The 15,742-nt window shown below is 42.9% G+C and overlaps 1 protein-coding gene across 5 annotated transcripts in view; it reads right to left on the bottom strand.

The window, feature by feature from the left end:
- Window positions 1-15,742, bottom strand: part of LOC123401275 (protein PHYLLO, chloroplastic) — a 44,767-nt gene that overhangs the window by 14,713 nt on the left and 14,312 nt on the right. For 3 of the 5 annotated variants that reach the window (XM_045095043.1, XM_045095045.1, XM_045095046.1), the window contains exons 4-15: window positions 13,679-13,795; window positions 13,450-13,551; window positions 12,816-12,872; window positions 12,240-12,308; window positions 11,882-11,992; window positions 11,624-11,818; window positions 11,255-11,353; window positions 9,787-10,353; window positions 9,442-9,666; window positions 8,720-9,022; window positions 8,213-8,280; window positions 7,397-7,555 (exon numbers count right to left, since the gene is read on the bottom strand). In XM_045095043.1, the coding sequence (XP_044950978.1) occupies window positions 7,397-7,555; window positions 8,213-8,280; window positions 8,720-9,022; window positions 9,442-9,666; window positions 9,787-10,353; window positions 11,255-11,353; window positions 11,624-11,818; window positions 11,882-11,992; window positions 12,240-12,308; window positions 12,816-12,872; window positions 13,450-13,551; window positions 13,679-13,795 (2,072 nt within the window). Of the gene's footprint in view, window positions 1-7,396; window positions 7,556-8,212; window positions 8,281-8,719; window positions 9,023-9,441; window positions 9,667-9,786; window positions 10,354-11,254; window positions 11,354-11,623; window positions 11,819-11,881; window positions 11,993-12,239; window positions 12,309-12,472; window positions 12,567-12,798; window positions 12,879-13,449; window positions 13,552-13,678; window positions 13,796-15,742 lie in introns of those variants that run through there. The other 2 variants (XM_045095047.1, XM_045095048.1) reach the window with 2 other exon arrangements.

Below are 15,742 nucleotides of genomic sequence, written 5' to 3'. Positions count from 1 at the left end.
CACAGCTCGCTTTGCGGCCTTCTTTGCCATCTTGTACTTCTCTATGTTGTCTACACTTCTATCCAGATATAGGCGTCTGAAACAATCTTTCTTCTCCTTAATTGCCTTCTGGACATCATCGTTCCACCACCAGGTATCTTTAGCTTCTCTTCTACTTCCCCTGAACACTCCAAACTCCTCTGGGGCCACCTTACGAATGCAAGCCGTCATCTTCATCCACATGTTGTCTGCATCACCTCCTTCCTCACAAGGGCCCTCCTGTAATGCCCCAAGTGCAACATTGCCATATTTGGAACCTTCATGTGGGGGTCCATGATGTGTGATGGTGTTATCATTTCATGTGGCTAGTTTGTGTCTTCCCCTTTGCATTCATGATGTGATGTTGTTGTGTTGATCCATATGTGTGGTATGATGGGTGCGTGTGGTGTGTGAAGTGGTGTGCAAAGCTTAGGTTTCAACTTGGCTTGTTCTTCCAAAACTAGGTTTCAACAAAACCCTTCTTCTTTAATTCTTTGAGCTCATGTTTTACTTGCTCCTTTTCTGATTTAAAAATGTTGGTCTTTTAGTGCTTATTTTGTGAGTGTGAAGATGTGAAAGAGGGGTTTGGAAAACTGTATTTCTTTGTGTTAAAAACTTCTGGCGCCAGCCGAGTGGGCCTCCTCCCCTCGCCGGCCCAGCTTCTTCTTTCCCTCGCGCGCAGCAGCCCAACTCCCGCGTCCGTCGTCCTCCTCCTTTCCAGCGAGGCACCGGCCCCACGCGTCAGCCTCTCTCTCTCTTTCCCCTTTCCACCGATGCTCCTCCTCGACGCACATGGGCGCCGGCAGCGCGTCCCTCTCCTCCTCCTCCTCCTATAAATCCCCTCGACGTCTGGGCCTCTAGGGTTCCTCCTAGCCGCCGCCACCTCCTTTCCATCTTCCTCCTCCCTCTCCCTGGCGTCGTCAGGAGGCGGCCCGAGCTCCTCCTCCGCCATGGCCGACCCCTGTTGAGGTCGCCGCCGTCGATGCAGTCCCTCTTCTTCCTCTCCAATCGATCCAGGAGCACGCGGAGTACCAGGGGAGTCCGTTCCCGCAGCTAGGAGACGCCGATTGCCTCTGCTTCCTCGACGTCGACGACGACCCCTTCTTCCTCCTCTGCTCCGATGACTGCTTCCGCAATGTCTTCTTCCTCGTCGACCCCTTCTTCCTCTCCGTCAAGCGCGCCCTCCTCGGCGAGTGGGTGAGCAGCCGATCTCCTCCCGTTCCCCTGTCAGTAAGATCTCGCCTAGAGCTGTAGATGCGCGTCGTGGTTCCTCTATGTCCCCGGCGCCGCCGTGTACGTGGATAGGTCGCCGCAGTGGCCCTCTCATGGATCTTAGGTGTGAAATGGATCCGCCGCGAGTCCCTCTTCCTCCCCGCGAGTGGCCGTAGTTCAATTTGTAGCGTAGCGCCGGCGGTGACCATCTCCTGTTCCGGACGCCGTGGTTTGTGGTAGGTTCAGAGGGGGATGCTCAAAAGAGCAACGCCCCCCTCTCTGTTAAGATCCGAACGAGTAGTGCAGTGGTAGGGGGTAGTTTTGTCGAGCGCGTGGTCGTGGGTTCGAGTCCCCGCAAGCGCACCCCCTTTTTGGTTTTATTTCCTGGTACAGTAACGCCACAGAGAGGTTTACCCCGCTAGCTTCCCATGTCCTGTCGAGTAAGTGAGAGTGGCGCAGTGGTAGCGAGTGTGGGCAATACCAGGGGGGTCCTGGGTTCGAACCAGAGACTCCCCATATGCAGTTTTGCTCCTTTTTATTTTCTTTTCCTTTTCTTTTGTTCCTTTTTATCATCAGCTAGTTGTTATATCTTGTGGAGATAATTTCAGTGAGCTTTCTGTTGTGTCTAGAGTGTAGATGCACATGTGATGAATGTATATATGTGTGTGTGCTTAGGCATACATGTATGTAGTGATCTTGTAAGTGTGGGTGTGGTAGTTGTGTGTATGTGTGTAAGGCATATGCATGTGAGCATATGTGTGTATGTGTGTGGCTAACCCCACATATTTGTACAAGTGTGCACCAGCACATGTTTATATGTGTGTGTGTGTGTGCATATGTAGTGTGAGACATGCTATCAAGTGTAGGTGGGTATGTGAGTGTATGTATACATGTGGGTGTATGTGAGTGTGTGTGGTGATGTGCTATGGCACACATACATGAGGTCTAACCCACATGTTCACCATAGTTGTTGTGGGGTGACATGTGCAAGTGTAGAGGATTGATATAGTGAATACCACATGTGATATGGCACTATTTAGGGTCATATGATTCCATGTAGTTTTTCCTTTCAAATTTGTGTCTTCATGTTGTATGCAAGTACCTAGATATAATATATGTTTTTGGGGTAGAATCTTCCAAGGAATCCATTGGTGGAATCAGATTTCACTTTGGGGCACTTGCTGGAAATGTCATTTTCTGATTTGTTGCCCTGTTTAGGTCCCTATATTAAGTGGTGTGTTGAGCCTATGAGGATGATCCCTTAATGTGGTTGTAGTGGGTGAACCCCTCTACATCATGGTAGTTTTGTTTTATGCTTAGGAGTTTGTATGTGCAAGTTGTGCCTTGTCAAAGTTGACATGTGGCTGAAATTGTCAGCTTGGTAAAATCTGTGATTTTCACTAAGTCTAAGAAACTGTTTTTATTTTCTTCCCTTGTTGTAGGTGCAAAAGCTCATGTGTTGGGAATCAACCCTTGCAATCAACTAGAGAGTTGGAGCTTTTGTGTTTGTCTAGCTCTCTGTTAAATTTCATGCACTTTCACTTTCTGTAGATATTATTTTGGAGGCTGTCAAAATGCTTCAGAGTATAAGCAGCTGGTGAAAATCTGAGATTTAGTAGTCCCAGAAATCTGTTATTTTTATCCAAGTTAGCACCTGTAGATCTTCCTGTGTGTGACTCCTTTGTATTATCTTCTTGCTCAGGCTTGTAGAGCTTTTGCATAGCTTTTGCCACATATCTTGGTTGGCACATTTGGGTGGCTGTAGGTACCTTGCATGTTGCTCACAAACTACTATGATGTTGTTTAGGACAGATTGGATGTTTTAGTTGTTTTGAAGCTTGTGTTAGTATTGTTGGTGGTGTGGTGTGATTCCAATCACCACCCCACCTATATTTGTTTGTTTGATCATGTGGCAACCTAGGAACACCAGAAGAGTGTCATTGGAGTGTGCTTGTGGTGGAGTTGAACCGTAGGACTTCATATCTTGTTTCGTAGTTTCCGGTTGATCCGTAGCTCCGTTCTCTACGTTCTTATATGCTTTTGCATCGTTTTCTCATGATGCACCTGTTCATGCCATCCTCATGCATGTCAAGATAGCTTAGTGTGAAGTTCTGTCCAGAAGTTTATCTTCTCTTCTCATGCATATGCAAGTGACTAGAATAGAGATGCATGCTTCATTCTCATCTCATGCATCATGTTGTGTTGGTGTTCATTGGCTGTTATTTTTATCTTGGGTAGCAACGGGATCGGAGAGCGAGTACGTGGATTCTGGAGAGTACGTGCAGGACGAACAAGAGCAGTTCCAAGCTGAAGACATCACAGGCAAGATGACCGTGACCTTGACACCGTATCTAGCCTTGTTATGCTTAGAATCACGTTTCCTTCCATATATGCTCGCTGCCTACCACTTGATATAATTGCCTCCTGATATTGCCATGGAACCCAAACACCTTCCCCTCCTAGCTAATGTTGTTTGGCTAAGTAGGTTTGCTCAACTTCTAATGTTAGCTTTGCTAGTTGCAGGTGCCAACTGTCTCATGTGTTAACATGAGTATTTTGATATAATTATGTTTAACCTGCTATTTAATTAATGCACCTATATACTTGGTAAATGACGGAAGGCCTAGCCTTTTGCCGGGTGATTTGTTCCGTTATTGTCGCCTTAGTTTCGGCTATCGGTGTTTGATTCCATAACTGATCGCTCCTAACACGGTCGAGGTTGTTATGGAGACCCCCTAGATAAATCGTGTAGTGTTAAGGCTTGTCCGGCAAGACCCAACATTGGTTTTAATTTGCTAATCACCTAATAATAATTTGCATAGGGAATAGCTACCCCGAGGATTTAAACAACAACCCGAGCCAGTGCTCCTCATGAGTGTTGGTCCAAAATGGACAGACTGCGGGGCCACCACAGGGAAACTTGAGGTTTGGTTCCTGTAGGCTTTTCCATCCGTCGTGTCCTGAGACTGAGATATGCGGCTCTTATCGGGGTCGTCGACAAGACGGGATGTCCTGCTAGGTTCGTCTTACCTTAGCGATATATCTTGCGTATAGGAATCCCGGTGAGACTTTGGGTCTCCCCAGAGTTGAGGTTTTATCCTCTAAGGAATCCAACGAGATCATGAGATTCGTGATAGAGGATTACTTTGCGGCCCGTGACCGTTTGTGATGGACTAATTGGAGCACCCCTGCAGGGTTAAATCTTTCGGGAAGCCGTGCCCGCGGTTATGTGGCAACATGGATAATTTGTTAACATCCGGTGATAGATAACTTGAACTAACTCTAATAAAACTATCAACTGTGTGCGTAACCATGACTGTCTCTTTCGAAGACCTCTCTTCGATCGAGACACGGTGGGGTTATGTTTGACGTAAGTAGGTGTTCAGGATCACTTAGTGATCACCTAGTCTTCGACCGCTCGCGTAGACCACCACATCTATAACTTTGATCTTCGTAAGTTAGACACCATAAATGCTTAGGATGCTGCAACCTAAACACTGAACCTTCCTCACCTAATAACTTGACTAGTTTCGGTACCAAGGTCATCGATTGCTGAGTCCCCGTGGCTCACAGATTACTTCAACACCCAACAGGTACAGGTACGCCCGACGCAGGTGATCCAGATGGCACGCAGCTGGCGTGGCAGTATGATGAGGAGAACGACCGCCTGTACGTGAACTATCCAGAAGACTGAGGCCGTGGTCGTGATCGTGGGCAAGCATACAGGATAGCATAGTCTTTTCCTTTTGTTATGTAGTCCATAGCGGAACTACCTTGTCTGAATAAATGTGTGGATGTAACTCTGATATTATCTATGTGAGATGGCAAATGCATGCCCTATTTGTCAATCTTAAATTATGTATGTGATATGTTTATCTCGCTTGCGAAATGCTTAGATGCGCTTCTTTCCCTTTTCGGGCATCGCCCCCCAAATAGGAAAGGACCACATCTTAGTCGTTACAAGTTGGTAATCAGAGTCTTACGACCATATGAGCCTTTGTGCGATCGTACTTGGCCGAGTCGAGTCTAGTAAAATGTTTTGAGTCTTAGTTATATCGGAGAGTAGGTTTCTTTTTTCTCCTCTTCCATGCTCTGGTGAGGTTCTCGACTTAGGAAATGTTAATTCTACTCCTATTCTCGCTCAAAAAAAAAATAGGATCACACGGGTATTTTGAAACCTATATGATTCGATGTGACGAAGTTTTGTCTTGGTGCCTCCTGTCTGCCTTGATTTCTTTCGGGGAGTTGAGCTCTAGGGGATTCTTGTGCACATCGCCATCATTCAGATTTCTTATTATCTCAGAACGAGGATGTTCGTAATTGCTTCAATACTAGTAGTGGCGAGATAACCCCGATGTCCCCAGTACTGTTGTAGATTGTTCGGGAGTACTGCCCTACTTTGTATCGTTATGATCACGAATGTCTGTAGTAGATGAAGGTCTGAGATTCTGGTTATGTGTTGACGGATGTGATACATTGGACGGGTTAGTATAGGAGTTATGTGAAATATTACTCCTTGTATCCGTGTACCAGATTGCATGAGCAGATATTTCGAGAATTCATAGGTGGGATATCAAGTAGTGACTTATAGGACAATCTTCCTGCAGATGGATGATGTGAGGTTGGGATTCGACATTCATCGATTGCTGAGTCCCCGTGGCTCACAGCTTACTTCAACACCCCAACAGGTATAGGTACGCCCGACACAGGTGATCCAGATGGCACGCAGCTAGCGTGGCAGTACGATGAGGAGAACGACCGCCTGTACGTGAACTATCCAGAAGACTGAGGCAGTGGTCGTGATCGTGGGCAAGCATGCGGGATAGCATAGTCTTTTTCTTTTGTTATGTAGTCCGTAGCGGAACTACCTTGTCTGAATAAATGTGTGGATGTAACTCTGATATTATCTATGTGAGATGGCAAATGCATGCCCTATTTGTCAATCTTAAATTATGTATGTGCTATGTTTATCTCGCTTGCGAAACGCTTAGATGCGCTTCTTTCCCTTTTGGGGCATCGCCCCCTAAATAGGAAAGGACCGCATCTTAGTCGTTACACCTCCTTAATGACCCTCTCCTTAAATGCCTAAGCTACCTCCCCCTTGAGCTTCCACCACTTCATTCTAGCGACTTTGGAACGCTTGTCCCGCTAGACACGAATCCGAAAGCGGAAGTCAGCAACCACAAGCTTATGCTGAGGGACAAAACTTTCTCCAGGTATCACCTTACAGTCTAGCATGTACGCCTGTCTTCTCTTCTTGAGAGGATGAAATAAATCTGGCTAGAGTGTTGCCCACTACTGTAAGTCACTAGATGTGATTCTCTTTTCTTAAAGAGGGTGTTAGCTATGATCATGTTGTAGGCTAGCGCAAAGCTTAAGACGTCTTCTCCTTCTTGATTCCTAATGCCATAGCCAAATCCCCCATGCACCCCTTCAAAAATTGTGTTAGATGTGCCCACATGGCCATTGAGGTCTCCTCCTATGAAGAGCCTCTCGCCAATCAGTACACTCCTAACCATGTCCTCCAGGTCTTCCCAAAACTCCCTCTTGGTATTCTCATTATGGCCTACTTGCGGGGCATATGCACTGATAACATTGAGAACTAAGTCCCCAACTACCAGCTTGACCAGGATAATCCGGTCCCCACGTCTCTTGACGTCTACGACTCCATACTTGAGGCTCTTGCTGATCAAGATGCCTACTCCATTTCTGTTTGCAACCGTCCCCGTGTACCACAGCTTGAAGCCGGTACCCTCCACCTCCTTCGCCTTGGATATCAACGCCTCTCCTCACCGATGTATCAACTACCTCCCGAAGCTTACCTGTCAGAGACCCTACGTTCCAGCTACCTAAGTGAATCCTCCTAGGCTCGGCTAGCTTCCTTACCCTTCGCACTCGTCGAGTCAAATGCGAAGATCCTTGCTCATTTTCCACTACACCCGGGCATCGATGTAGCGCACCACTAAGGATGCGACGACCCGATTCTTGCTCACTTGCGACCGTAATCAGAATCAACTACAGTATATACTATGTAGCTTCAGAACGAAGTATTATTACAATGTAGTTCTAATAGCAAAATCTATTTATAAATAAGAAAAGCGCTTGAAAATTTCACATCCATGATGCATGTAAGCAACTAAGCTGCAATTAAATCACTTGTTTTTACCTGTGTGCATCACAGAGCTTAGAAATCGATATATCATGTGAGGTGTAGAAGTATTTCTGCAAAATTTGGGGTGAAGCTGTTTTTGCAACTGGTAGAAGGCTGAAGATTGCACCACCATGGTTGTTGATTACAATCACTGTCATGGGTTTCCTTTGGGCCCTTCAATAATGTCAAAGAAATACTAAAAATAAATATATCTTTCATTAAGCTGAAAGCATAGTTTAAGAACACGATGACAAAAATTAGCTTGGCTAAAAAAAGTACCAATAGGGAAAATACCCCTTGGCTCTCGGGTGCCAATGCACCTGATATGGGAAAAATAATTTAGTAATCACAATAGAAGTAAAAAAAATCTGTAACTTTTTGGAAACAAACTTGACCTCCTGTTGTACTCGTATAAAAAGTTTCGTCAAGGAAAAACTCCCGTCGACTTCAGGGCAAAAATATATTTTTTCAAGGACAAAAAGTGTGAATAGGAACTTGTATATAGTGTTGATTTTGTTTTTTTTCGCCCAGAATACCATGAAAGCCATTCCTTGGCGAAACTTTTTACACAATAATAACATTTGACCATGTTTATTTACAAAATATTGCAGAAATTTTTAACCTTTTTTGCAATTTGGGTGCACTCGCACCCGAGAGCCAAACGTCTTCCTCTGTACCAATAGTCAATACTAATCTATGATTTGATGTAAATGATAAAGTGAATATGAATGCCAGTGTGAAACATAAATTGTGGAAAGGACATTGGCTGTGCTAGTGGAGAGAATGTTCAAACTTTGCAGACTGGTGCAGAGAAGGGTTCAAACTACAAACCTTTGGTTGAGAAGTGACAATCCGTTCGTATCATGAAGAAAAGATATGTCACCAACCATGCAGCATACCTGACAATAATGCAGTTATAGTCAAGTTCTTGCTGAAAGCCTACAATGGCATTTGGTATTCTCCAGTAAAGGTTCAGAATAAATGTATTGGAAACTTTGTTTGAATGAATGTGTGCTACAGTTCACACAAATTTAGTATGAAAAGTACCATTATGTTAAGGTTATGTCAAAGTTGACTAGAAAATGCACGAGAACAGATTATCAGCTATTCAGAATAGTTTGAGAACTGCTGCTGAGTGCTGACTATGATAGTTTCTTTGTCTCTTTCTTTCTAGGATATAACTAGGAATATCATCTCTGGAGAGTTACATTTTCGTTCACTCTTCATCCCTAGTTTAGTACAGAAAACTCCACATTTCATATTTAATATAACCATTTCCGTCACACATGATATCTGTGGAGCTTTCATGATGCTTCATGAGCTGGAGAAATGACTTACATGCTTGTTTGATCCAACAGCGAATCCGATCGCTGTGCTAAGCAAACCATCGATACCACTTGCTCCTCGGTTCCCAGCCACTGTTGCACCAACAAAATCTGGAATATTATGCATCATCATGTTACCTCTGTTGGTGGTATGGTCAAGCCAGCCCTTCCCAAACATGTTCAAGTCTCGAATGACCATGCTATTCCCAACAAACATGGCAGCATCACCATAAAGTGCCTCTCCAATTACATGCGCAACATATGGTTCTGTAAGCGAGAATTCCGCATGTACATGAAACATTATTTCCTGTGAAACCTGGAATAATAAGCAGTTATCATAATGAAAGGCAGTTGAAACCAATCAGTCATTTCCAGTGAGATCTTCAGTAAAAGCTCGGTTCAGTATGGGCAGAAATAAATTAACTACAGCCTGCTGTTCACTTCATTTTCATGTCTTGAGTGATTATGTTTAAAAAAAATTCATGTTAGTTTATATAGAAAACGTATGAAGTGTCGATACTATTTTCAAGCTTCAAGGAGTGGCGAACTCTTGTACTCATTGTTATAACCTCAATGTAACATATAAAAGCTTGCTGGAGTGAAGGATTGCGAGAAATGACGAAGTCCATAAAGGACTGATTGTACACAAGGAGAAGCTATGCTTATCTATCCATTATATGACCAAAATTATTTTATTGCATCATTTCAAGGTAGCTAGCATGTTCTGGCTCATACCGCTGAGTTTAGAACCATCAACATATCCTTCCATCTGCTTGTCTTCCTTTCTAAATTACAATGGCACAAACTAGCAGCAAAGTCAGCTACACTAGTCTGGATTCTGTGAGTGACAACATGTGAAGGATCATGGCGGCACGGATGTGTATCAATCAAGATGTATGAAGATGGGAAGCAGGACTCGAGAAACATTTCCATGCGTTTGCTAGTAATTCGGCTTCCAATCTGCCAGTTAAACAAAATTAAGCTTCAGAAAGTTAGAACAAAATATATATCACACAATATCTAGAAATGCAAAGATAATGTAAGTGCTACAGAGGAATAAAATCAAATGAGGAGCTAAACCTGCACAATAACATCTGGATTTATCCAGCTTTTCACAGAATCCGACAGTAGAATTTGATCGATTTGGTCTATAAACAAAATACTCTCATCAAATCCTGGAAATGAATTTAGAACCTTCCTCATTCGCAGTCCAGACAGAATGTCGGCGGCAACTGGCCAGGAAAGTTGTTTAGCTAGTAAAGCCACAGCCCACATGTCATCTTCTTTATGAATAGCTCCAACTAATAGAAGCCCTTGCTTTGCCTTCTTTATGATATCTAGAACCTCTATTACTGAACAAGAATAATTACCAAATGCAGAGACCATTTTCATTCCTAGGTATCTAGTATATGGTTCATCATTTCTAAACCACCTGTCCAATCCTATCAAACAATCAAAACTCCAATTTTGATTGCTGTGGTCTAGTGGTTCCCTAAAAGCACAGTTTACATGCACCGGACCTTGTGGTGCTTGCATTGCATTGTAGGCTGCTGAATCAATTGTTGTAAGAACCATTCTTGCAAAAATCTGATCACCAGGTGGAGGGAGATTAAAAAAATATCTTACAAAGTTACTGAAATGATTGACCTGCAAAAATGGATGGGGGAAAGTTGAGATGCATTGTCCACAATTATAACTCAAAAATACAACCATACCATGAATTTGTGTGCAAACAGGATGCGAAGAAAGCAAGTAAATAATTGAAGTGTGTAAACTCCAATGGCAGTCCTGATAACTCAAAGAGTCCAAGTTCACACTGTATGTGTGAGATATATAGGGTTTCACTTTTATGTGATAAAACAGACATTATGGTCTTGATACCTCTGAGTAAAATGCATTTGATTATACTATTGTGAGTGAAACAGCATGACCTATCTTTATCAAATAGGGGGGCCAGGGCTTCCATTGTGAGACGCTGCACCACCTCCTGCTATCATGCCCCTTCTCGCGGCAGGTATGGCATGAGCTCCTTGCTTGGGTGCGTGACCTGCAGACCGCCCGGCAACGAAAGCTCCCTGCTCGACTGGTCGCACCATGCTAGGCAGGACACCCCTCAGCTGATGCGCAAGGGACTTGCATCCGTGGCGCTCCTGACACCTTGGATGATTTGGAAGCATAGGAACGATTGCCTTTTCGATTGCGCGCAGCCGTCTGTCCACACTCTCATGGGCAGGATCAAAGACGAGGCCAGGCTTTGGGCCACTGCTGGTGCCGAAGGGCTTAGGGTTGTGCTGCCAGCCTCATGGGATGTGCACTAGTGACCATCCGATATGTGTAACCACCTCTAGGAGGACTGTGATTTCACAACTATCTCTCTTTTCAATGAAATGAAACACAAAGGTCCATTGTGTTTTCCCGGAAAAAATAATCTTCAGTAATTTAAGGCTATCGAAAGGTAGCCAAAATACCTAAGTAATCATGCAGTTTTAGAAAAGGAACAGCTAGCATCAAGAAATTTGTATTTAAACTTTGATTCAATCACAAGCACCTGATTAATCGCTTGGTTGGCTCCAGCATCATGTAGCTCGGGAGGACGATCAGCTGTGAGCAAGATAACTGGTACAAAATCTTGACTTGCCTCCACCACCTAGATGGGAAACTTGGCTGAATATTAGTAATATTACAGACTTTGTTTTCCTCTTTGAAAAATGCAGCATACAATACATCTATTAGCGCAAGGGGATCATATGTATGCCTTATAAGCCATACATAAGCAATTCTAGCCAGAGGGCTTCTGAAAGTTGGCAGCAGCACATGGTTCGATAAAAAAGATATGATACAGCAGTCCCTGATGATGTAGAAAGCTGGTAGCAGTAAGAAAACAAAAGAAATTAAGAAACTGAAATATGCCACTCACCGAAGGGAGAAGATTTGAGACAGCAGTTCCTGATGATGTAATTACTATTGCAGGCTTTCTAGAACCTCTCCCATAGCCAAGAGCATGAAATCCAAGTGATCGTTCATCATAACATGATATGCAAGTTGTCAAAGGGTGGCCTGTGGCAGAAAGTGCAAGTGGGGATGACCTTGACCCTGGAGCTATACAAAAGTACTAAGGCAAAGCACATCAGAGGCATGGTAGACATGACAAAACTATTTAGTGTATTAAGATTACCGTGAAACCAAGCCTGACACACTCTTCCACTATAAGGGATGCCCATGCCGAATTAATGTTAGAGCAGCTCTTAATAGAAGATTCGGTTTTGTTGCTTTCTGAGCGTAGGTCCTACAGGACACAAGAGAACAGTTTTAGCATTTGTTAAAGACAGCTTAAGACATTTGATTTCTGTAAGCTAAATGTCCAATTTTTTCATGTCTAATTAGTCTATGTCATTGTATAGTTGTATGATTATTTTTGGTGTTCTTTTCCAGAGCTGAAAATTGCTACAATTTTTTTATTGCGCTAAGGCTATGTTTCCAAATGATAATTCATTGGCGGTTGGGTTGCAAAGGAGACCTGGGTAGAAATTTACCATGTTTGCAGAAAATAAGAAGTGCGGCGAAAAGCGAATAAATGACTGCTCGGACATCAGAAATTTCTCCTACAAAGAATAAATGGCAGTTCTGATCAGGGCAATAATTCAAAGGCACTCTTAACAGAGAGTATAAACTACAGAGAAATTCATAAGGAAGAAAAAATGATATAGAAATTCTGTTTGCCCAACTTTGGTGCAAGGTTCATTTTTAGGTGTAAACTTAACTTTACCTTTTTGGTCTGCCAATTTCAAGAATAGGTCTATTTAGAGATGCTGACACTGGGGCACCTACTAATTTGTTCCACTCCCACCTCAATGACTCATAAAATCTACAAATTTGATGAGTCTTTAAACTGAAGAAATACTTGGAGCCATATCCATGGTCTAAGGACCAAAATCCAATCCCGAATTAATATTGCAAAATCCAATCCCGAATTAATATTGCAAAATAAGGACAACATCCAGAAGCCACAAAGAAAGAAGCACAATAATCTTTTACACAGGAAAAGGTTACTTTAAAACCGAAGCAAGAAATATTTAATTTCAAGTAACTTACCAAGGTTAAGAAGATACCTTTTGCATGCTGGTTTCAGCGTCTACTTTAGCAAGAACTTCGCCATCCAAGTATACCTGGAAAGGCGGGTCCAGTAAATTCAAACTTAAAACTAAGGTGGAATACAATAACCACTGCAGTAACTGTCAGACTGGTTCAAGATGAATGGCCAAAAGTTTGCGTAGGTTATGAGCGACTAATCTCTAGCATTGGTCATAAGCTAATTATTGGAGGCCAGCCTGTTTTATCTCTTGGTTTAAATGCAGAAGCTTCATATTTCTAACAAAAATTCCGTTGCAACGAAGGTTTTTTTATCACATGTTCCAAAGAATGGATGAAAGAGATAGCTTTAGATAAATAAGAACCAGTATTGCAAACTTCAACCAATAAGTAGGTACTATCATAGGGGTAACAAGTAAAACCCTGGCCTTCTTATCCTCAAATTAGGAAGCTAAATTTTTTTCAGTCTCAAAGCCACGTGAACTAATTAGGATAAAGGAGCTAGGACATCAGAATAACTGAAATAGCTAATGGTGGTATAAATATTTAACAGGACTGCAGCATCATGACAGAAGGAACTAACATGGGAAATAAATAGGGCAAGAGTATGTACTTATATCATCACCAAAGTAGTTAATATACAGAGATGTTTACCAACTGAGCATTCATAGTCTCTAACAAATGTGATTCTCCAATGTAATTCGTCATCATGCCTTCATAACAGCTGCTAGCTGCAGAATTATAGCTACCACATACCTACAAGGTGAAGGTGCACAAAAAAGGAGAAGTTCAGTGGTAAAGAAGATATATGCAGACATTCTATAATTTTAAGAACGTTAAGCAACCCAGAAGATCTATCATCAATGTGCTTAGTTCCACATACCTGATTGAAACAAGATTCAAACAAACAAACCGAATCCTCAAATGTATGAGATACAAAATGATCCCAAACCATAGTTGATGATAGCACAGAATAGCCAACAAATTCGGTCAACTCAACCTGTAAATTCAATGTTGCTGAGCATCACGAATGCTACAAGATCAAATATCTATGTGATGCCTGCAAATAATAATCAAGAAACAGTTCTGTAAATTGCCAGAGCCTGTTATATGGATTGTTTGCAGAAAATAAATGTGCAGGAACACGATTCATTAGCTTTTACATGTTCCCCATCACGAAGGAAAACAATTCATTAGCTTTTACATGTTCCCCATCAGAGTTGATTTCCATTTTTAACACTTCAGATGTACGATAAATAAATGGTGTACGGCCAGTAAGCCAGCCACTGAATCAGGATCTCTAATCTGAACGCCCGATCACCAAATTTGGTCACAGAGCATGCGTTCCATTGCCAAAAAAGAAATTAGAAATTTCAGCAATTTACATAAACTATGCTTTACATGTAATCACTTGTCAATTTTAGGATGCAATTCTACAAGTCTTGCATGTGAGAGTAGTACTACTTGAGCAAGGAATGTCTTGCACTAACAGCTTATATTGAGGGCCATCAAAACTTAGAAGACCAAAAAGCAATTTTCAAGTGTTACAGCTTCATGTCAGTGTGATGATCAGGTAATATATTGAAACCACCTCTTGGTAGGGTGGTAGAGTTCTCGGTGGTACAACGGTGTACGAGTCAGCCAACAAAGGCTCTGTTAGATATTCCTATCAACCAACTATACCAGAAGACCAATATGATAGGAAGATGAGATATAATATACTTAACACCCCCGCTTCACATCCGACGTGGACATGGAATGATCAACACCCGTCGGGTGTGGATAAATGATGGGGGGGAATGCAAGGACTGAGACTTGAACCCAAATGATGGGGAGAAATGGTCGGAGGTTCTAGGGTAAGGAGGGAAGCTGGCGTGGGCGCCGTCTCGCACGGAGGGGGAGGCGGCTGCGATGGGAGGGGCGGTTAGGGTTAGGGCACCGGCTCCTAGTTGGAGCCGATCAAAATAGATTGATCTTTGCTTAATCTCAAAAGTGTTGATTACATGACTATATATAAGTTCCCTAGGCTATAATAAACTGGGCTAAGCCCCTAATATTATTAAGATAACTGGGCCAGTTTGGCTAACCTTGCCTCTGGTCATAACACAAGACCTCACGTCTGATACCATGTTAGATATTCCTATCAACCAACTATCCCAAAAGACCAATTTGATAGAAAGAGGAGATATAATATATATACACACGGCGACTGAGACTTAAGCCCAAGACCTCAGGTCTAATACCATGTTAGATATACATATAGAGGAGAGCCGAACCTGATTGCTCTGGTGAGTCTGTGTGTGTGTGGCGACTGCACCTCTGGGAGGGACTGGGAGAACCCCTTTCTAGGTCACACAAGGACTGGGCCTTGTGGGCTTAAGTGAGATGGGCCAGAGGGCTTAAGTGAGATGGGCCAGACAGCCCATACCAGTTCAACACTCCCCCTCAAGATGGATGGTAGATATCTATCATCCCCATCTTGTCACATGCTAAGTTACAGTCCTTAGTTCCTAGTCCTTTTGTCAAGCAATCTGTAAACTGCTATCCAGAGCTGACATGAGTAAGACTGATGATCCCAGCATCAAGTTTCTCCTTAATGAAGAAGCGATCAATTTCCACATGTTTTGTCCTGTCATGTTGAACTGGATTATTAGCAATGGCTATAGCTGACTGATCGTTACACCACACCTTCAAGGGTCCCTTCCACAAAAGTTTCAACTCGCTGAGTACATACTTCACCCAGAGCATCTCACACAACCCTTGAGATAATGCTCTATACTCAGCCTCTGATGTTGTTCTAGATACAACAGGTTGTTTCTTGCTTCTCCATGACACCAAATTTCCTTCCACAAACACACAGTAGCCAGAAGTTGATCTTCTATCATCTTAACAACTAGCCCAGTCAGAGTCACTATAGCCATCAACCTCAAGATGTCCACTCTTCCCA

The sequence above is a fragment of the Hordeum vulgare genome, chromosome 6H (assembly GCF_904849725.1).
Source record: "Hordeum vulgare subsp. vulgare chromosome 6H, MorexV3_pseudomolecules_assembly, whole genome shotgun sequence".
NCBI lineage: Eukaryota > Viridiplantae > Streptophyta > Magnoliopsida > Poales > Poaceae > Hordeum > Hordeum vulgare.
Note: the sequence above shows the minus strand (reverse complement) of the source record. Positions and strands in the feature narration are given on the sequence as shown.